Source organism: Cavia porcellus, unplaced genomic scaffold (genome assembly GCF_034190915.1).
Source record: "Cavia porcellus strain 051 isolate PalLab524CR breed Dunkin Hartley unplaced genomic scaffold, mCavPor4.1 scaffold_26, whole genome shotgun sequence".
NCBI lineage: Eukaryota > Metazoa > Chordata > Mammalia > Rodentia > Caviidae > Cavia > Cavia porcellus.
This window is the reverse complement of record NW_026947509.1, coordinates 46,467,770-46,486,995: the sequence shown is the minus strand read 5'-3', so window position 1 is coordinate 46,486,995 and position 19,226 is coordinate 46,467,770. Positions and strand designations below refer to the sequence as shown.

The window sequence follows — 19,226 nt, the reverse complement described above, 5'->3', positions numbered from 1 at the left end:
GTCCAACACTTATTCATGATAAGAACTTTACAGAAAATTGGAATAAATGGTCTTTACCTCAATATAATAAAGGCCATTTATGACAAACCAACAGCCAGCATCATACTAAATGGCCAAAAATTAAAAGCCTTTACTTTAAAATCGGGTACAAGACAAGGATGTCCTTTATCGCCATTCCTATTTAATATAGTACTGGAAGTACTAGCCAGAGCAATTAGGCAAGAAAGAGAAATAAAAGGGGTAAAGATAGGAAAAGAAGAAGTTAAATTATCACTGTTTGCAGATGACATGATACTCTACATAGAAGACCCCCTAAACTCCATTGAAATACTCTTAGATACAATAAATAAATTCAGGAATGTGGCTGGATACAAAATCAATACTCAGAAATCAATAGCATTCCTATACACGAACAACAAAATTACAGAGAGGGAAATAAGAGAAACTGGACTATTCACATTAGCAAGCAAAAAAATGAAATATTTAGGAATTACTCTTATGAAAGAAGTGAAAGACTTATACAGTGAAAATTATAATACACTGAAAAAGGAAATTGAAGATGATCTCAGAAAATGGAAAGACATCCCTTGCTCATGGATAGGAAGAACAAACATTGTGAAAATGGCCATTCTCCCAAAACTGTTATACAGATTCAATGCAATCCCAATAGAAATACCATCAACATACCTTATAGATCTAGAGAAATCACTCCTAAATTTCATCTGGAACCAGAAGAGACCTAGAATCGCAAAGGCAATTCTAAGCAGCAAAGACAAAGCAGGAGGCATCACAATCCCTGACTTGAAGTTATACTACAAAGCAACAGTAGTAAAATCAACATGGTATTGGAATCAAAACAGAGCCGAAGATCAGTGGAATAGATTAGAAGATACAACCACAACTACGAACACACTCAACCACCTTATTTTTGATAAAGGAGCCAAGCAGGTTCACTGGAAGAACGACAGTCTCTTTAATAAATGGTGCTGGAAAAACTGGCTCTCCATTTGCCGAAAACTAAAGCTAGACCCATGTCTATCACCATGTACTAAATTAAAATCTAAATGGGTCAAAGATCTGAATATTAAAACAGAAACACTAAATCTATTGGAAGACAAATTAGGTAGAAACCTTGGAGACATAGGAGTAGGTAAAGAATTCATGAACAGGACTCAAACCGCACGGGAAATACTTCCCAGAATCAATAAATGGGACCACTTCTTATTAAAAAGTTTCTGCATGTCAAAAGAAATCTCCAGCATAGTGAAAAGAAAACCCACAAACTGGGAAAAGATTTTAGTGAACTCTCTCTCAGACAAGGGCCTCTTGTCTAAAACATATAAAGAATTAAAGAAACTCAGACCTCCAAAATTCAAAGATCCAATCCAAAAATGGGCATCTGAGATGAATATGCAATTCTCAGATGAAGAAATGCAAATGGCAAATAAATACATGAAAAAATGCTCATCATCATTGGTCATTAGAGAAATGCAAATTAAAACCACACTGAGATACCATCTCACTCCTGAAAGAATGGCCAGGATCAAGAAAACCGACAACAAATGCTGGAGAGGCTGTGGGGAAAAAGGAACTCTCCTGCACTGCTGGTGGGAGTGTAGACTGGTACAGCCTTTGTGGAGATCTGTCTGGAGATTTCTCAAAAAGTTGGGACTGGAAATCCCATTTATTCCAGCTATTCCACTTCTAGGCATATTCCCAGAAGAACTGAAAGCATCATACCACAGTGATATATGTGCACCTATGTTTATAGCAGCACAATTTGTAATCGCCAGATCTTGGAAACAACCCAAGTGTCCATCAACTGAGGAATGGATAAAAAAGTTGTGGTATTTCTATACAATGGAGTATTATTCAGCTATAAAGAAGGATCACATTGAGATATTTATCAATAAATGGGCGCAGCTTGAGACCATACTCATTAGTGAAATAAATCAATCTCGCATGTGTGAATACCGAATAGTTTCCCTAATGTAAATAATGATTCAAATATATAAAAATATGTGGTAATCATGATTCCCCATTAGGTGGCCTTGAAGCCTTATAAAGTTTTCACTCATTAATTAGAAAGGCTTTATTCTGGGCTTCTTGATATGAAAATATTTGAAGCTAGAGTATATGAAGTTTTATCCAAATATTTCAAGGAAAAAGACACTATGGTAACTACTATTAAGTCAGGTTATAAGGTGGTGAAGTACTAGGTTGTTGAAACAGTCATGCTGTGACCTCTATTGTTATATTGTTATGTCCTGTTTTATCTCAATCTCCCCCTTATTGTTTCAAAAAAAAATTATTTAGTCATTTCTTATGTTTGTCTTAATTAAAGAAAAAATTCAAAAAAATTAGGATATATAAATAGTAACTCTTTTCGATTTCCTATTAACTTGTTTTGAAGTCCTGTAGTACTCCCATGATCTTGTTTTGACTGATTAGACTCTGTTCCATTCTATATGATAGTATCAAGTTTGAAGACATAGGCACCTACTTTGAAGACAATAAGATTCACTAAGATACCCATTCTGGTTTGACTATTGTATTCTTTGGAAGTCTTGTAATGTTTACAATGCCTAAGTTGTATTGGTCTTGTTCTCTACTGTTTTGTCCAACTTTATGATATCTGTTGAGATAGACAATTCTTTTTAAGGAAACAGGGGACAACGTTGATAATTATTGTTGATAAACTTGTACTCTGTTCTGCACCATGTGCTATGTCTACCCTTGGTATTGACTGACAGCTTTGTTTTGCCATATTTGACTGTATTCTTTCCTCCCCCCAAAGAAAGTAATGAGCACTAAGGAGTAATAAAATCCAGGATGTGTGGGTTTTGTTGTAAAAAAGAGAGGGAAAAAAAAAAGAAAAAGAGCTCTAACGGATATAACAGCAAGTGTGTTTGGGGGTGTTAAATAGCTGACTATATCAATGTTTTTGGAACATTAAACACAGCTGTTTGCGGACTCCCTGTTTGAATGTCCACCTTGTGTTCTTTGATACTGTGATTTGAGGAACTATTTTCAAGAAGATAGTGTGTAATCTACTAGCAGGTGATTTCTTACTGTTATGTTTTTTTGTTTTGTTTTGTTTTGTTTGTAGTTCTGTATTGCGTGTACCCTTACGCCGCTTTGGTTTGTTTTGTGTTTTTCTCTTTTTCCTCTTAAATAAAAAAAAAAAAAAAAAATAACAACACAGTAGTACCTGTAGATTTCAATTACCCTACTTCATTTTATCATCTCTACAACCAGCATGCAGCCACGATCAATGATCTAATCCTGGAAAGGGCCTCTGTGGAAATCTTCTGTGAGATAGAAAAGCCCCAGCACGGAGATGGAAGCGGAGTCCAGTGCACGAGACACAAGTGAGCAGCCATGCACCTGACTTTCAGCACCAAGAACACTCACCAGCAGTTCCTTCCATCCCATAACAGCACTAATCAATTCCTCTCTTTCAAGTTCTCTGCTGAAAAAAAATCATAGCAGTCAAACTACAACTAAGTCTAGCCACATGTTTACTGGTAACATCAGCTGATTCCAAAAAACACTGAGTGAGACCCAGGCAACAGGCTCGAGATTGGAGCACAATTTCCAAACGCACTACACCTTGGACCACTGCTCAGTTTTGCTTACTAGTATCTATGAATTCAGAACAAACATGATTAGGAAGATGTTGATTACCTTGAATTTTCAAGTAAGCTTTTCCTAAAGGTTTCTGTAACTGGGTATAAATTTCTCCTGCAATATGGTATTTACATTGCTGAAAACTTCCCATTTTGAATGACCACACATTAAATTAACACCTTTTCTGGAAAAAAAAAAAAAAAAAAAAGGCAAAAAACTTAAAACCTAGCCAACTTCATATGCACAACACCAGCACTTGAGCAGAAGAGAACCTGGACAGCCCAGACAGCCAGACAGCAAAGAGGCTGCATCGAAGGAAATTTAAAAGGCATACAACAGACTACAACCATACACCTGGGCATGGAGCCCTGCGCAGTTAAAGCTACCAACAAACACACAGGGTCCAGGGGTGCCTCCCTGGGGAGAGAACCTGCAGGCAGGTGCTCACATTTACCTTCTCAGGAGGCCAAGGCAGGAGGATCTTACCGAGTTCTAAGCCAGCCTGGGCTACATAGTGAGTTAAAGGCTGCTTGAACCATAAAATAACACCCTGTCTTAAAAAACAACAACAACAAAACAGAGCGAAAAGACTCTTGCCTGTACAACAGCTGAGATTAGGCACTTTTCATTTCCAAATGAGGACTATAATCTTACTGCAGCTATTCTGAGCCCCCTTGCTTAGGAAAACACACAGAAGCCAGCAGCATTTGCATGTGACATTCCTCTTCTTGCCAACTATATACAAATTCAATGTATTCCAGAAATGTTTAACAGAACAGACAATAGTATCAAATGAAGACTACAGCAAGACCTGAAAAGTTCCAAAAATTTTCCCAGGAAATCAATGGCCCAAGTGGGAAAGGGAAACCAACCTTTGGGTTTCACTTTTCTGTTTGATGTAGTCCTGAGTTCCCTTTAGCAATCTCAAACTTTAAAAACGAGGGTAGCGGGTTGGGTAAGCTAGCTCTAAATAATACAATTATTTTTTACAATGAATTTTTAAAAACAACATGAGTAAGAAGTTTCCTTTAAAAATAATTAAAAGACAGCAAGTATCATAGTAAAACATATCCCTCCAAACGCAGAAAAAAAAAAAAAAAGAATAGAAAGAAAATATGAAAACAAAGCTTTCGTAAACAAGGAGGGGAAGAGGGATTGAGGGGAATGAGGCATTAAAAGAATCAAGACTCACCACGTTCAGGCACAGACTCCCTAAGACGAATGTGATCATGATGGATAGCTAACGTATACCAATAAAATTAATTTTAAAAACCTACATCTCCCCACAAAAAAAAAACTACATCCCTCAAAATTCTTGAGTAACAAACAGTACCTGAAGCACAATAGGATCAATGCAAGTGAACTTCGTTTCTTCTCTGTAGAGATACTCGATGGAACACTTCAACAGAAGAATTTTGGGGTTTTTAATACAAGAATTCATCTGCAACAAAATGAACAGTTAATGCTGCTAAAGGTTTGTAATTCAGACTTCTTTTGATCATAACTTTAAATTCCTACTGTTCCTAATTACCACTAATTTAAAGAACATCATTTTTTCAGTGTTAATATACTGTCCTTTAGTATTTTTGAGTTCTTTTTTTTTCCAAATAATTTGTTCAGACCAAAGCAAAATTCTTTTAAAATGTGTCTTGTACTTAGTCAAATCTATTCCTCTATCTCTTTAACTTTTATCAAACTTCATTTATTATAAGACATTATTATATGGGGCTTACAAACAGGCTACTCCAAGATAGAACTCTGACAGCACATTTCCATTCAAGAGATGGAAAGGAGAGGAAAGGAATGAAAAACAGGAGTTAAGATGTGTTACACACATGTACTGACTACCCACAAACAATATAAAGATTATGCACTAAACAGATGCACTAACAAAAATTTTAAAGATTGTAAAGTCATGGTACTGTTTGAACAGTTTATGTACATATTATTCTTTATTTACAGTTAGATATTGGTTAGATATTCATAATGTTTGAGAAAAACCACTACTTGTCTATGTGAATGCTTTTTACCTACAAACTGCCCCCCTTTTTCTGCTCATAAAAAGCTACAAATAAGGACTCAATCTGTAAAACACATACTGGCACTCTCTCAAGGACAAACTATTGTTTGCTATCAAAAAAAAAAAAAATTCAAGTAGGCCAGGTGTGGCAGTATATGCCTATAATCCCAGCCCTGGGAGGCTGAGGCAGACAGATTGCTTCGAGTTCAAGGACAGCCTGGGCTACATAGTGAGTTCAAGTTGGCCTGAACTATAGCAAGACTCTTTCTCAAAAAAACAAAGCAAAACAAATTTTGTTTCAAGAGAGGTAGATGAAAAACAAAATAACTGAAATGCCTCCAGAACAAACCAGTAAGAGGATGAACTTCCAAATGGGGCAGAAGAGGAAAAAAAGAATTAAACTGCCTTCTGAACATACTCCTAATAGTTTACAGTTTCAAATAATCATTTCAGCTGGCAAGTTCAACTGGGTGACATAAAATTAAAAAGCAAATTTTAAACCATCTCCAAAATTAGAGTCTCAAGTGTCCCAAACATGCAACTAACATCTGTAGGCACCATAGCCTGCAACCTGCAATCAGGCAGGCATCAGACTGACCTCCCTCACACACTGTACACTGCGCCGAACAGCTGACAGCAGGCACCCACTAGGGTCTTTTAGCCATTGCAAATTTAAGGCTATCTTTAAATATGATTGGAGGGCAAGTCAGTCACTCATGCGCATTTTTCTACCATACCCACATGTGGCTTTCTGTAGTTCCTGTGAAAAATATAATATGTTTATCTTAATCTGGCTTAAAATTAAACATCACTTAATTAAGTTTAAAATACAACTTTAAAGAGTAATCTTGTTTTAATAAGGCTATTAATGAAATGAGAAAAACAAAGATGTGCCAATGCACAGGATTCTAACGATTCTAATCAATGTAAGCCTTATAGACATAACATGAGCCAAGAAAAATAACACAGGGCTGGGGATTTAGCTCAGTGGCATAAGCACCTGTGGTAAGTGTGAGGTCACAAGTTCAATACCCAGTACCAAAAATAAAAAAAAAAAAAGAAAGAAATTACAGGCTTAGAGAGCTGGAGATATAGCTCAGCGGCACAAGTGCCTGCCCAGCAAGCACAAGGTCCTGAGTTCAATTCCTGGTACCAAAAAAAAGAACAGAAAAATAACACGAAAAAGTATGAAACTGGTGAGGGGGAACTGAAAGAGGAAGGCAGAGGGGGACAGAAAGATAAAGGGATGAAGTAAAACACACACTATAGTGTGAACACAGAACCACTCCCCAAGATGACTGCAAACTCCCTGAACTGCAAGTGTGCTAATACATTTTTTAAAAAAGACTATTAATGAAATATTGGCCAATCTGGGGCTACTGCTATGCAATTCTGCTCCCCACACCAGTGGCAAAGTTTATTTTAAAAAGTAAAAGTGAACAGTGAGGGAGAAACTGGCTCTGCAGAGCAAGTCTGGGCTGAGTAAAAGAGGAAAAAGCAAGATAAAAGTAGGCTTTGCAGGAAACAGGGGGGCTCTCAGGAGGAAAGCCACGAGAGCCTGCTGTGAAATAATACTGAATCCAAGCACACTTTTATGCATCTGTGGTCACTAATAATTTTGTGGAGGCATAATTCCTTACAATCAGCCCTCTGTATTCATAAGTTCCACATCTGTGGCTTCAATCCATGGGTTCAACCCAGCATAGACAGAACGTATGTGGAGGGAAAAAAACTGTGCCTGTACTAAATATGCAGATTTTGTCTCGTCATCATTTCCTAAACATGACTACTAACCAGCATTTACACTATACTCTTGTAAGAAACCTAGAAATAATGTGAAGTAACCAGGAGAGTAGACACAGTTTATATGCAAAGCCTGCACCGTTTTAGTGAGGGGGCTTGAGCACCCTCACATCTCAGTATCACTAAGGACCTGGTACCAATTCCCTGTGGTTACCGTGGGCCAACTGTATTACTCTCCACTTAGAAAAGAATGAAAACATGATTACAGTTCATCAGTCTACTTGCTCAAGGCAGGACTCTCCCTCGGCTCTCACTGAAAGAAAATCAGTATCTCCAGAAGTGAGGCCAGGATATCTCTATTTTAGTAAGAAACTTAGGTAACTCTGGAGCACAGCAAGGTCTGAAAATACTGCTACTCAGTATTAAAATGTGAGCACCAACAAACGACTCTGGAAACATTTAGAGGGCCTATGTTTCTTTGTTTTGTTTTTGTTTTGTACTGCGAAATAACCTTACACTTCACAGGCAGGTGCCATGCTGCTGAGCTGCATCTCCTCCATGTTTCTGGTTGTACCTGTTCATTTTTCACCACAAGATACAGCTGCATGTACTAACGGGTTTAGCTGCACTATTTCCTACATGCACGTAGCACTGGAGTTCCCACTTTAATTCTCACCACCACTTCCTCCGCAGCCTCCAGACACTCCCACTCTCCCAGCCTTGATGAAGCAGAACTTCTAAGACGTTGAGCTCAGGCAGCAACACACTTAACTAGATCCATGGGCGATCCACACTATCTGTGCCAACCTCTGAGAGTTAGAGGCCTGCCAAGCAAAGTTTCAGCCCATTACTGGGACAAAATGCCCTTGCCTGCTTCCTCCAGCCTCATCTGCCGTCGCCCAGCCCACCTGACATCTGAGGACCTCAGAGACTACTTAATCCCCAAGGTTATTTTACTCCAACTCTGTGCTGGTGCAAGAAAAGCTTCAGGACTCAGGGAGAGAGAGCACAGGTGAGAAGGATGACAGATAACAACAGAAGTTCTATAGCTCAGCGTAGAATGGAGAACAGTTTTATAATGCTAAGCCTCCTGAAAGACTCCCGAAGAACCACATCTCCTGAGATAGTGGCAAGACCTGAAGAGAATACACCAATACTCTAACACTCTTGCTCTGGAAGCCTAGCCTTCCTCCTCCCTTCTGTCTGATGAATTCTCACTATGCAAATTACAATCCATTCAACATCAGCTCCAAGAGACCCTCTATCAACCTCCAAAATGTCACCTGCTAGTTGCCCTTGATGCCTATTTGCCTATTAAGGTATACCAACTTGTCAGCCTAGCTCACAAGTACCTGCTTTACTTCACTGTTGAACTGAATCACGTTACCTTTTTATGTGCAACGTTCTTCGTACAAACAAAGCCATTGACAACCACCGAATCAAATTTCTTTCCACCAGGAATCTAATGGAGTAATTAAGAAAACAAATTCAGTGATAAATCCTTAAAATCCACTCAGGTGGATGCTCTTATTCCTTTACATGTTGTATTTTAACTATTATATGATCTAATGAGGACACAAAGTTCCAGGATATATTTATTCCTTTTAGTTGGTGACTAATAGCATCTCTGCCTAATGGTCTGCTTCCCAATCCCTATTCTCTAATGTACTATTTGACTCTAAAGTACTCAGTGGCTGAATAAACTGGTGTCTACAGCGATTAAAAACTAGTGTTGTTTTAGCTGTAGTGACAAATATACACAGAACTCTATTACTGTTGAATTAAAGCAATGAGCCACTGATTGGCAAGAACACACTTTTTCAGAACCAGTGTGTCAGTCAAGAAGAAGTGAGAAAGAAAAGAACTATACTTGCTTGGGTTCCCACCTCATCCTCCATGCAACTCAACCCTTCCACCCACTTCTCACTTCCGAGTGGCTCCCACATCCCCCAAGTGCACTGCTAATGGAGCAGAGAACAAAACACCCACTCATCACCAGCAATCCTCGCAGTGATGACTTTCTTTTTAGATTACTTAGTAAGAGACAAACTGCCATCCGGCCAGCCTCATGATTCTCAAATTTATGGAGCATTAGGAGAGCTCACCTTTTTGATGTGGACAAACTGACGGATATCCATGTCATCATCCTGGTTCTTGACATCAGGTCGGACTGTCTGAACAACCTGGCAGACCAGCGACACAATGATGTCCCTCCAAGAGGGTGACAATGAGTCATTATGGAGCAACTGCTGAAGAAGTGCCATCATGTGACTATGATTAGCTGACCTACAAAATGTCACAAAAAGATGTTTCAACAGTCAGTACTTCTAGACACAATTTTTGAAAACACAAAAAGCAGTCCACAAAGAAATAAGTATATTAATTAAGACTCACAAATAAGATCTCATTCTTTTCTGAATCTGCATCTTAATGGGGTTTGGGAGAAGCACCTTAATTGTTTTTGTGCATACAGTAAATGAAGTCTGTAAATACAGTTAATTAAGATGTCTCCATTAATTTGCTGAAATAGAATTTTGAGACATAAATGTGGACAAACAGTTTGGGGCTCTTCTTTTTTATAGAGACTTCACCAGAAATAAGATTATGTTTTATATCCTAAGTAAGTTCTATTTTATTTTACATAGGGAACTATGCACTTGCCTAAGTCGTTGAAGGTAATAAAACTAGAAAATTAAAATTAGAAAGCGCTCTGCCTTACAGCAGCCTCTCCATGGCTTGCTTCTCCCCATTCTCCTCCCGCAGGAGCTCCAGATTGTTGTGATGCCAGCCCAAAGGCGTGAAAGGCAGCTCTTTGGACTTTTCCTCTACTCGACGATTAAACAAGGATTCTAAGAACAAAAGAAGAAGTTACTAGTTCATCATCACACTGTATACTATCTATTCACACAACTGCAAATTGACAATTTCTCTTTTTAAACTTTTTAAGTTGGCCAACATAAATTATTGGTGTAAAATGGCAAAGACATATAATATACAATAAATACATAAAATACATAATACAGAAATACATATGTACATACACAAATGTATTAAAAATTCAGAAGCAGAGGCTGAGGTATAGAGCATGTCCCCAACCTATGCAAGGACCTAGGTTTGACCTCAATTCCCAGCACTGCAAAAAGAGAAAATGAAAAAAAAAAGAGAAGCAACTGATAAGCACCAAAACCCCAAAACAGAACTGAAAAGGGCAAATTTACATAAAGACTAGGACTCAAGTGAAAAATGGCTTATAAAAGGCAATAAAATGGCTTTTGTTTTTTTTTCACTGTCCTTTAACACATGTTGTAATATTTAAAGAGGAAAGTGTTTTATTTCCCCCACAAAATCACAAATGGAAAATTGTAAATATAAGCACCTGCAGAATTAATACACAACAGTGCCGACACTGAGCTTTCAACACAAAGGTTCTGCTCAGGTATCTCATCTCTGAACAGGAAACAATGAGGAAAGTCTATTCAGATAATTTATTTTGAGACAGGATCTCAATATGGAGTCCAGACTGGTCTTGGACTCACTATGTAGTTTGGACTTATTCATAGTGTAAGAAAGTATTAACTATTCTTTAAAAATAAAATTGAAATTGTAATTAAAAGCTTTCAACCAGGCATGGTGACATACTCCTGTAATCCCAGCACTTGGGAGGCTGAGGCAGGAAGACTGCCATTAGTTTGAGGCCAGCCTGGAATATACAGTGAGACACTGTCTCATAAATAAATAAATTAAATAAATAAATAAATAAATAAATAAATGCATGCTTTCAAACAACTATTTTTCAGGTCAGGGAATTCTCAAATCAAGTTCAGGTTTACATTCTTATCTTTCAACATTCTCAGTCATTATACATATCATTATACATATCAAAGCGGTGTTCCTATGATACTAAAACAATCAAATATATTTTCAGTACCTACTCTGTGCCAATTACTATGCTGGGACCTCAGAATACCCTCAGGAACAAGAAACACCATCCCCTGTACAACTGTGGATAAAATTACCTTTGATGAAAGCGTCACTTATGGAGAGCTGTTGTCCTCCAGAGTCACAAACCAAATACTCTGCATAGCCAGGAGAGAACAGAGAAGAGGAAGAAAAGAAAACACACATGACTCCAACAGGCCAGCGCAAGTGCACCAAGCACACACCCACATGCAAGAGCCTGCTCCTTGGAAGGGCCACACTGGCCCATCTCAACAAAGCTTTGAGCTAAAAGGCCTCTTTACACGTGTTCTGAACTCTTCACGGTTAAACTTAATAGGTTTGAATTCAAACTGAACCAAACCATGAAACAATTCACTTTACTTCAAATGTCAAGCATTTACCAAATGGTAGATGTCTAGTTACCAAAACTGAACCAGTTTATGAAACCTGAGGTTGTAAGTTGCATAATAAGCCTAAAATGTCACGCAATTTTTATGTATAACTGTGATTTAACAAATAATGAATCCGTCTATATACAATGTAGTTCACAAAGAAACCACTTGATAGAACATATTTTAAACTTACGAATATAAGCTATAAAACAAATTTATATGAAATTAACATTAGCAGAGGATAAAGATATTAGGTTTTTTTATTGAGGTTTTGTTTTTTCTCATTATTCAGTTTTTGTTTTTCAAAAGTTCTAACTCATGCCAAATTTTTGTGAGAAGATAACTGCTAAGCACACTCTGAATGCTTTTTAAAGTTTAAGTATGTTTCTTACAAGTGAAACTTACTCATTACTTCCCCTTAAATGTTCCCCTAGGTAGGTGATTGAGCTTAGTTCAAATGAGGTTTTAATATGGAAATTAAACCACAAGGTATTTAAACTCCTTTAAAAATTCTCCACAAAAATTTTTTCAAGTTCATTTATATCCAAATGGACTTCAAAAGTAAATGTTCATAAGCCAATGTAATCATTCTTCCAAACAGAAAGTAGAAAAATTATATTATCTGCAGTATACAAATGCAATATACAATAAATGCAAGTATGTAGGTAAGATAGACACTATGTTTTATTTCTGTATTTTCCTTGCAGAAATGTATAGTCCTAAATTCTGTTAGTTCAGCTTACTGTTCTTCATGAGCTTTACTTCTCACACTGAAGATTAAATGAGTCCAGAAATGATGCATTTCCCCAAAGTTATGAAAAATATTCTAAAATACAATGCTGTAAATTTCTTAGATTCCACAATTTAAGGATTTGTCACATCTCTTTTCTCTCTACAAATATATATGCTTTTTTCCCCAACCATTTAAAGTTATACACACTACAACACTTTTCCACTAAGACTTCAACAAGCATCTCTCAGCATCTTAATGCTATTAATGTCTACTGAAATAAACCAACTGTTCTCAACATGCCTTTGGTAGTTTTTCTTCATACTCAGACCTAACAAGGTTCATTTGTGGCACTTGGATGTCATACCCCTTCACTGTTTTCTAACCTAGAATGAACTTTCCATAAGTTGTTCTTTCTGTGATAAAGAATTTTTAAAAATTCAGGCCAAAAATCCTGTATAATGTCTCACATTCTAGATTTGATTTATGATGTGCTTAACTTGCTCCTCTATGCCTCACACATACAGGGAAATCTAATCAAGAGGCTTACAGAAACTACCATTCTCATTTTCTTCTTTATTCTCTACTTACCATTCCCAGAATGGTTTAGAATCCTACTTGCAACACATACTTAAGGAAATGTACTTTAATTGTGCAACTTTTTAAGACCAATAGTGAGAAATTCTGAATTGAACTGAACTGAATTTGCAGATAACTAAACCTTATTACTGAGAATGGCTTTTTCCAGACCATTAATAGTAGACAGGCCAGGTGTAGTGATACACACCTGCAATCCCAGCACTTGAGAGGTAGGAGGATCACCACCAGTTCAAAGCCAGCCTGGGCCAGTGAATGCAAAGCCAGCCAGCCAGATATACATAATGAGATCCTGTCTCAGAAAACCAAAACAAAAAAAGAACTTCTTTGGCTAGTTACACTATCTGTGTTAAATTTTATCTTGTTAGTCACAGCTACTGCTTAAGAAAATACAGATTTTAAAATCCTATTTCTGCTATCTAATATGCTAGCATTCTCTAGATGTTAATGATTTGTAGATCTGAAAAACACTAAAAGTATGGACCAAAAAATAAGTGTTGAACAATATTGAATAAAAAAAAACCTTTATATATGTAATATAGGAGTCTCTTCCTGCTAACAACAAATTATTATTTATCCTTCCAATATTCTGCATTACTATTAAGACAAGTTACATGCGTTAACAGTGGTACTGCTGAGCTCTTACATTCACCAAACTAGTCTTTCTGTTTTTTATACCCAAAACCCATAGGAAATAGAATGGTGGTGGTGAGAGGCTGGGTAGAAGACAGGGAGGGCCAGGGGGTTAGCTCAGTGGCGCAAGTGCCTGCATGGCAAACGCAAAGTCATGAGTTCGATCCCCAGTATCAAAAAAGAGAGAGAAAGAGAAATGTTGATCAAAGGATAGAAAATTCTAGGTAAATAGCGGGATATATTTTTTGAGATTTACTATACAACATGATTATAGTTAATAATAGTACATTCTATATTTAAAACTGCCAAGAAAATGTCATCACAAAAATTTTAAGTATTTCTGGGTGTGGTGATGCACCCCTGTAATTCCAGCACTGAGGAGGCTAAGGCAGGAGGATGGTTGTGAATTTGACGTCACCCAGGGCTACAAAGTGAGTTCAAGGACAGCCTGAACTACATTTCAAGACCCTATCTCCAAAAACAAAAAAACAAACAAATCCAAGTCGCGTCTCTAAAGTAATGGATAATGTTAATTAGCCTGATTTAATTGTTCCACATACACATAGATCATAACATCATTTTGTATCCCATAAATGCATGTAAGCTGTCACAAAGACCCCAGAACCTGTGATTTTAAAAAACACATATGACCACTGTCTTTAAGTCTAACACACCTTATATACAAAACTGTCATCTTCGTTCACAAAGCTATTAAGGACTATTCAATGCCTGACATCACAGAAAGCTGTAGCTATCATATTCTCCTGATCTCTTAACCTCCTACACCCTAAGATGGAAATGAAGTTGTTTCAAAATTACTTATTTTAGTTAATAAACCAAATCTCCCACAACATTAATCCTTTTCCGAACACCATAATGTACTCTATTCACTAAGCTCTTCTCCAATTCTGCTGCCTTTTAAAGCACTGTTAAGAAGCCACCTTTTTTAAAAATGTAATGTGTTTATCACTGCAGTCAGCTAGACTTTCTCCTATTTTACAGGATTCTTCAAGAACAAACTCCAGCCCCACGATCACAGACCTACAGCCCTTCAATAACCTGGTATACTGTCCGCCTAACCCCGGCAACAGACTTACTTAAAATAAACAGGTTTCTCTCACCTCTTCACTCTCCTACACTTTCCTTTCCTTTCAACTATACTCTTTGCTGCTGAGATTAATCTTGACAAAGAAGGAAAAAACCTTTCTTCAGTCATCAATACTTTAACAATCTCCCTAAATAACTTGCCAAATCTTTCTTTTCTATGGCACCCCGAATCTGTTCCCAGATATCCTTGGCATTTTCTTCAACCTTCAGCGCCATCTGGACTTCGGCTCTGCTGTCATTTTTCTTGAAAGCACTGGCCCCTTTCAGACTTACTATCATGTGAAGGTTGCCGCTCACAATCTGTGCAGACAATCTTTTTAAAGATCTGAGATCACAGAGGTCCCAGAGGCGCCATGATGGCTTTTAACTCTAGGTGCTTCCCCTTTTGCTTTCCTGCAAGATGTCATGTAAAACCGCCATGAGTGGAACCTCTTGTTCTTCGTTCTGCCACCAGCCTTAAGTTAGGCTTCCCTGAGTAAATGTGTGACCATGCTCAGGCGTCTGTGCTTCACCATTATGAATTCCATGACAGATCACTTTCAAGATTTTCAAAATTTCCTTAATGTCCCAGAGGTAAAATCATCAGCATGCTATGCTTCTACATACTGCTTTCAGCAAAATGAAATTGCCAACAAGTGTGCATAGCGCGGAGCTGTCCTGTCATGATACAGCCAGCCTCACCCGCATATCTGCATGTTTATGTTACAAGCACCCTCAAACCCTCCACGTGACCACAGCCTACATCACACAAGTGTGACGGCAGCTTCACTGTTCTTTCATGCTCACTCAGACATTCTCCATCACTTTTCCAAATTCTGTTTTGAGGCTTTTCATAAAGATGTGTATCTTTTCTATGTTCACTGCTAAACAAATCTCCTTTCCCATTCTAAGTTTCTTATAAGTGAGACACACCCTTTTATTATTCTCTTAAGAACATTTTATAACATGCAGATATAGTTTATACTGACAAGAAATTTTAAGTTTTTTCAAATTACTTTAAGCATTTAAGTTAAAAAATCTTGTTTCTGTTATCCTTAGGTTCAAAATAGCAAAGAATTAGGCAAGCATTTCAGATTTAAGAGACAATTTATTGAGTTGAATGTTCCAAATTCAAACTCCAAGTAAAACGATGGAATGATGTGCTTCACCGGCATAACTTTTTAATTATCATGACACAACTCCCTGATTACTCAATTTACTTTTATATAATACCACAATATGGGCATAATTTAGACTAGTTTCTAAAACACCCAATAATGTAAAGCTCATCATCCAGCTTTTAAAAAGGCACTTCATTTCTTACATGTCATATGTTAGATTTTAGAAATGGTTTACCTTATTTTTCATTTTATATCAAATGACCTGAATAAGGCATTTTTAGTCAGTAAACTAAATCACCAAATAAAATAGCTAAAAATAATTAATTCATTTTGTATTAATTAGATAAGAATTTTTTAAGTACTATATACATACTGGGTCTTTTAAACAGTAGCAAAAGATTTTTTAAATGTGTAATTCCTGCCAGTATAGTTCAAGCAACTGAACAGGCTTAGAGACACTATGTTACTGCAAAGGCAAACAGGCTTTAAAATGTTAAGTGAAGAAAGAGAAAAAACTAGAGCAGAACATCCACGTGATAAATGCAAAGAAATGCCACCTTGGAAGTTGCACATTATGGGAAGAGCAGTCAAATGCAGCTCCTTTTAAAGACCCTAAGCTTTAAACTGGGCATGGTGATACTGAGGGAGAAAAGGAGAAATACAAGGAATCAACCATCAAGGTATGTGGGGAGCAGGTGTGAGAAAGGGTGGAACAGGACCCATACCAATTCCCCTCAGCCACACGGGACAGGGGACACCAGGGGGCAGCTCTCCAGCTTGTCTGGATTCCAGATAATGACTACCTCCTACCTTTTTGGTCAGCAGGGTGAGGGGGCACATGTGGGTACTTGGAGGGCTTCTTGATATGGAAGTTCACGTTGTCCAGCTCCACGTTCAGGCTGATGGAAGCGGCTGAGTCACTGTCCACTGTGGACTGGAAACTGCTGACTGAGGTGCGCTTGCTAGGACTGGCAGAATCTTTTAGTGTTGGGGAGGGGAAAGAAATACAGGGAGAGGAGGGGAGTAAAAATGGGTTTTATCAGGGTATTGGAGGAAAGGAGAAAAATGTTTCTTTTAATATACAAGCCCAATGTGCAATACCAAAATGGATACAGTATTTTCACATACTTCTGTGTAAACATATAAAATTTGAACATATTAAATATGAAATCAATTTGAAAAATAAAGAAATATATTGGAGGTTCTGCAGAGAGAAAAGTCTGATATTATAGTGAGGCGGTGAGACAGTTGCTGCAATACTATTAGCTCAGAGTTATTCTTAAGCTGCTGCAAACTATATACTACAATAAAATCTGGAAATGCCAGTTGCCTACCAAGTTGGTTTCATAAGAAAATACTGTATCTAAAACAAGGATTGCTACCACATGTTTACATTTAGCAGGCGCCACAAGTTTAGCAATCATTCGAAGTAAATGAGACACTCATTGTATCATAAGTACATACCCATAAAAACTACAATGTCAGAAAATCAAACTCACTAGCCAAATTATCATCACCTTCTTCAGCTATCTGCTCTGTGTCACTGTCATCAAACTTAATGTCTTTGAACCAGGAGGGCTCTGAGTGTCCTTCCATAGAATTCACCGAGTCACTGTCTGGAGAAGGCGTCTCAGAAAATTCTGTGCTCTGAAAGGAAGGACCAAGAAGGACCCGGACAATTAATTTCAACAACAACATGAGCTATCACATCACAAATAAATTGTAGCTCAGTATTTCTACAAATCTAGTAACAGTAAACTTACATAACCGAAGTAAAAGTTACATAAAAACTAAACTTTATAAGAGCATCACACTGACAATTCCACTCCTAAAATTCTAATTTTCATTAACTAAAAGGTTTAGACAGCATATTATGAAGAAAACATTTTCTTTGATAAAGATTTTACAGAGTTTCATTTCACCCTTTAATCCTGAATGTGAAGATAGCTTTTAATTTAGTTTAACCTGGGCCAATTTTAGGTCAAACCTTGGGAAATAACTGATTACAACAAATTACATCACACCAACCTCTGAAGCTCTTTGCCTTTCTCTGACCACTGAGTTTCCAAATTTAGTTCACAAAGGCGTTCTATATATATTGTTATTTTTAAATATGTATTTACAGTCACAAAAACAGTAAAACAAGCATACCCTTTAAGTCTTCCTCTAAAGTCAAGAAGATAATCATTTCTGTACAATTTATGTATTATTTCATACCACTAGCATTAAAATCCATTTTGACAGCTAACATGAAATTTTTTAATCATTTGTCATGTATATGCCATTCCTTAATTCTAGAAGCACAGGTAAAGTGAAGCTAAAAATCATTAAAATTAAATGACAAGAAATAGTAATACCACAATCCCAAGGTTAAGCAAAGGTACACTAAAGGAATAAAATGAAAAACGTCACTGCTACTAAATCAAAAGCACTTTAAAGTTAAAAAAAAAAAAAAAAGAAAGAAAGAAAAAAGAGGAAGAAAGGAAAAAAAAAGGAGGAGGAGGAGGAGAAAAAGAAAAAGAAAACAAAGCAGTAGGGCTGTGCAGTGGTGGAGCACTTGCTTAGAATGCACCAGGCCCTGGGTGCCTTCCCCAGCACCGAAATAAACAGTGTTGCACCTTTCCCTCACAGGCAGGGCCATCGTGGTATAAAAGGCATCTCTGAGCAATCCACTTCCTTTTTACCCCACTGATGCAGGAAAGCCTAAAAACAAGCTTGCTGCGTCCAGATCAGCAGGAACACTGAGAATCACCTGCAGCGGCCTGTACAGCGCATACTCATCCCTGAAGAGCTGGTCGTGATGACTGACGCAGTCCAGCCAGCGTCCATCCACCATTGCCTGTCCGATCGCTATGGCTTGTGCCCTGGATCAAGACCAACAAAAGCAGTCAGAATAATTCCACTGGTACAACATAAAATGTAAATTTGTTTTTCAGTTCTGATCAGAGTTGGAATTTTAAATAGTTCTTGGATAAATAAGGAATACAATAAGACAGACCTGAAGCAAAGTATAAATTTTATTCTAGGTACCATAGTAAAGGGGAAAAAAACCTACTAGTAATGTGTCCTAACAAAACCTAATTCCAAAAAAATATCAAGAATTTGAGTACCCAATATATGCACAGTTTTTTGTTTTGTTTTGTTTTGTTTGGAGACAGGGTCTCACTATCTAGTTCAGGATGGCTCTGAACTATGTAGTACAGGCTGATCTTGCACTCTCAACAATCCTCATGCCTCAGCCTCCTGAGTGTCAGGATTACAGGCATGCACCACCACACGCAGCTACACTTCTGTTCTTAACAGAGGAGTTAAAAAGTGTTGAAAACAGTATGGCT

At 37.4% G+C, this 19,226-nt stretch overlaps 1 protein-coding gene across 11 annotated transcripts in view; it reads right to left on the bottom strand.

Annotated features, from left to right (window-relative positions):
- Window positions 1–19,226, bottom strand: part of Pikfyve (phosphoinositide kinase, FYVE-type zinc finger containing) — a 94,124-nt gene that overhangs the window by 43,561 nt on the left and 31,337 nt on the right. For 7 of the 11 annotated variants that reach the window (XM_063237377.1, XM_063237375.1, XM_063237381.1 and 4 more), the window contains 8 exons: window positions 18,644–18,755; window positions 17,391–17,538; window positions 16,702–16,869; window positions 11,410–11,469; window positions 10,113–10,242; window positions 9,499–9,679; window positions 8,781–8,855; window positions 4,964–5,071 (listed from right to left, as the gene is read on the bottom strand). In XM_063237377.1, the coding sequence (XP_063093447.1) occupies window positions 4,964–5,071; window positions 8,781–8,855; window positions 9,499–9,679; window positions 10,113–10,242; window positions 11,410–11,469; window positions 16,702–16,869; window positions 17,391–17,538; window positions 18,644–18,755 (982 nt within the window). Of the gene's footprint in view, window positions 1–4,963; window positions 5,072–8,780; window positions 8,856–9,498; window positions 9,680–10,112; window positions 10,243–11,409; window positions 11,470–16,690; window positions 16,870–17,390; window positions 17,539–18,643; window positions 18,756–19,226 lie in introns of those variants that run through there. The other 4 variants (XM_063237379.1, XM_063237382.1, XM_063237383.1 and 1 more) reach the window with 4 other exon arrangements.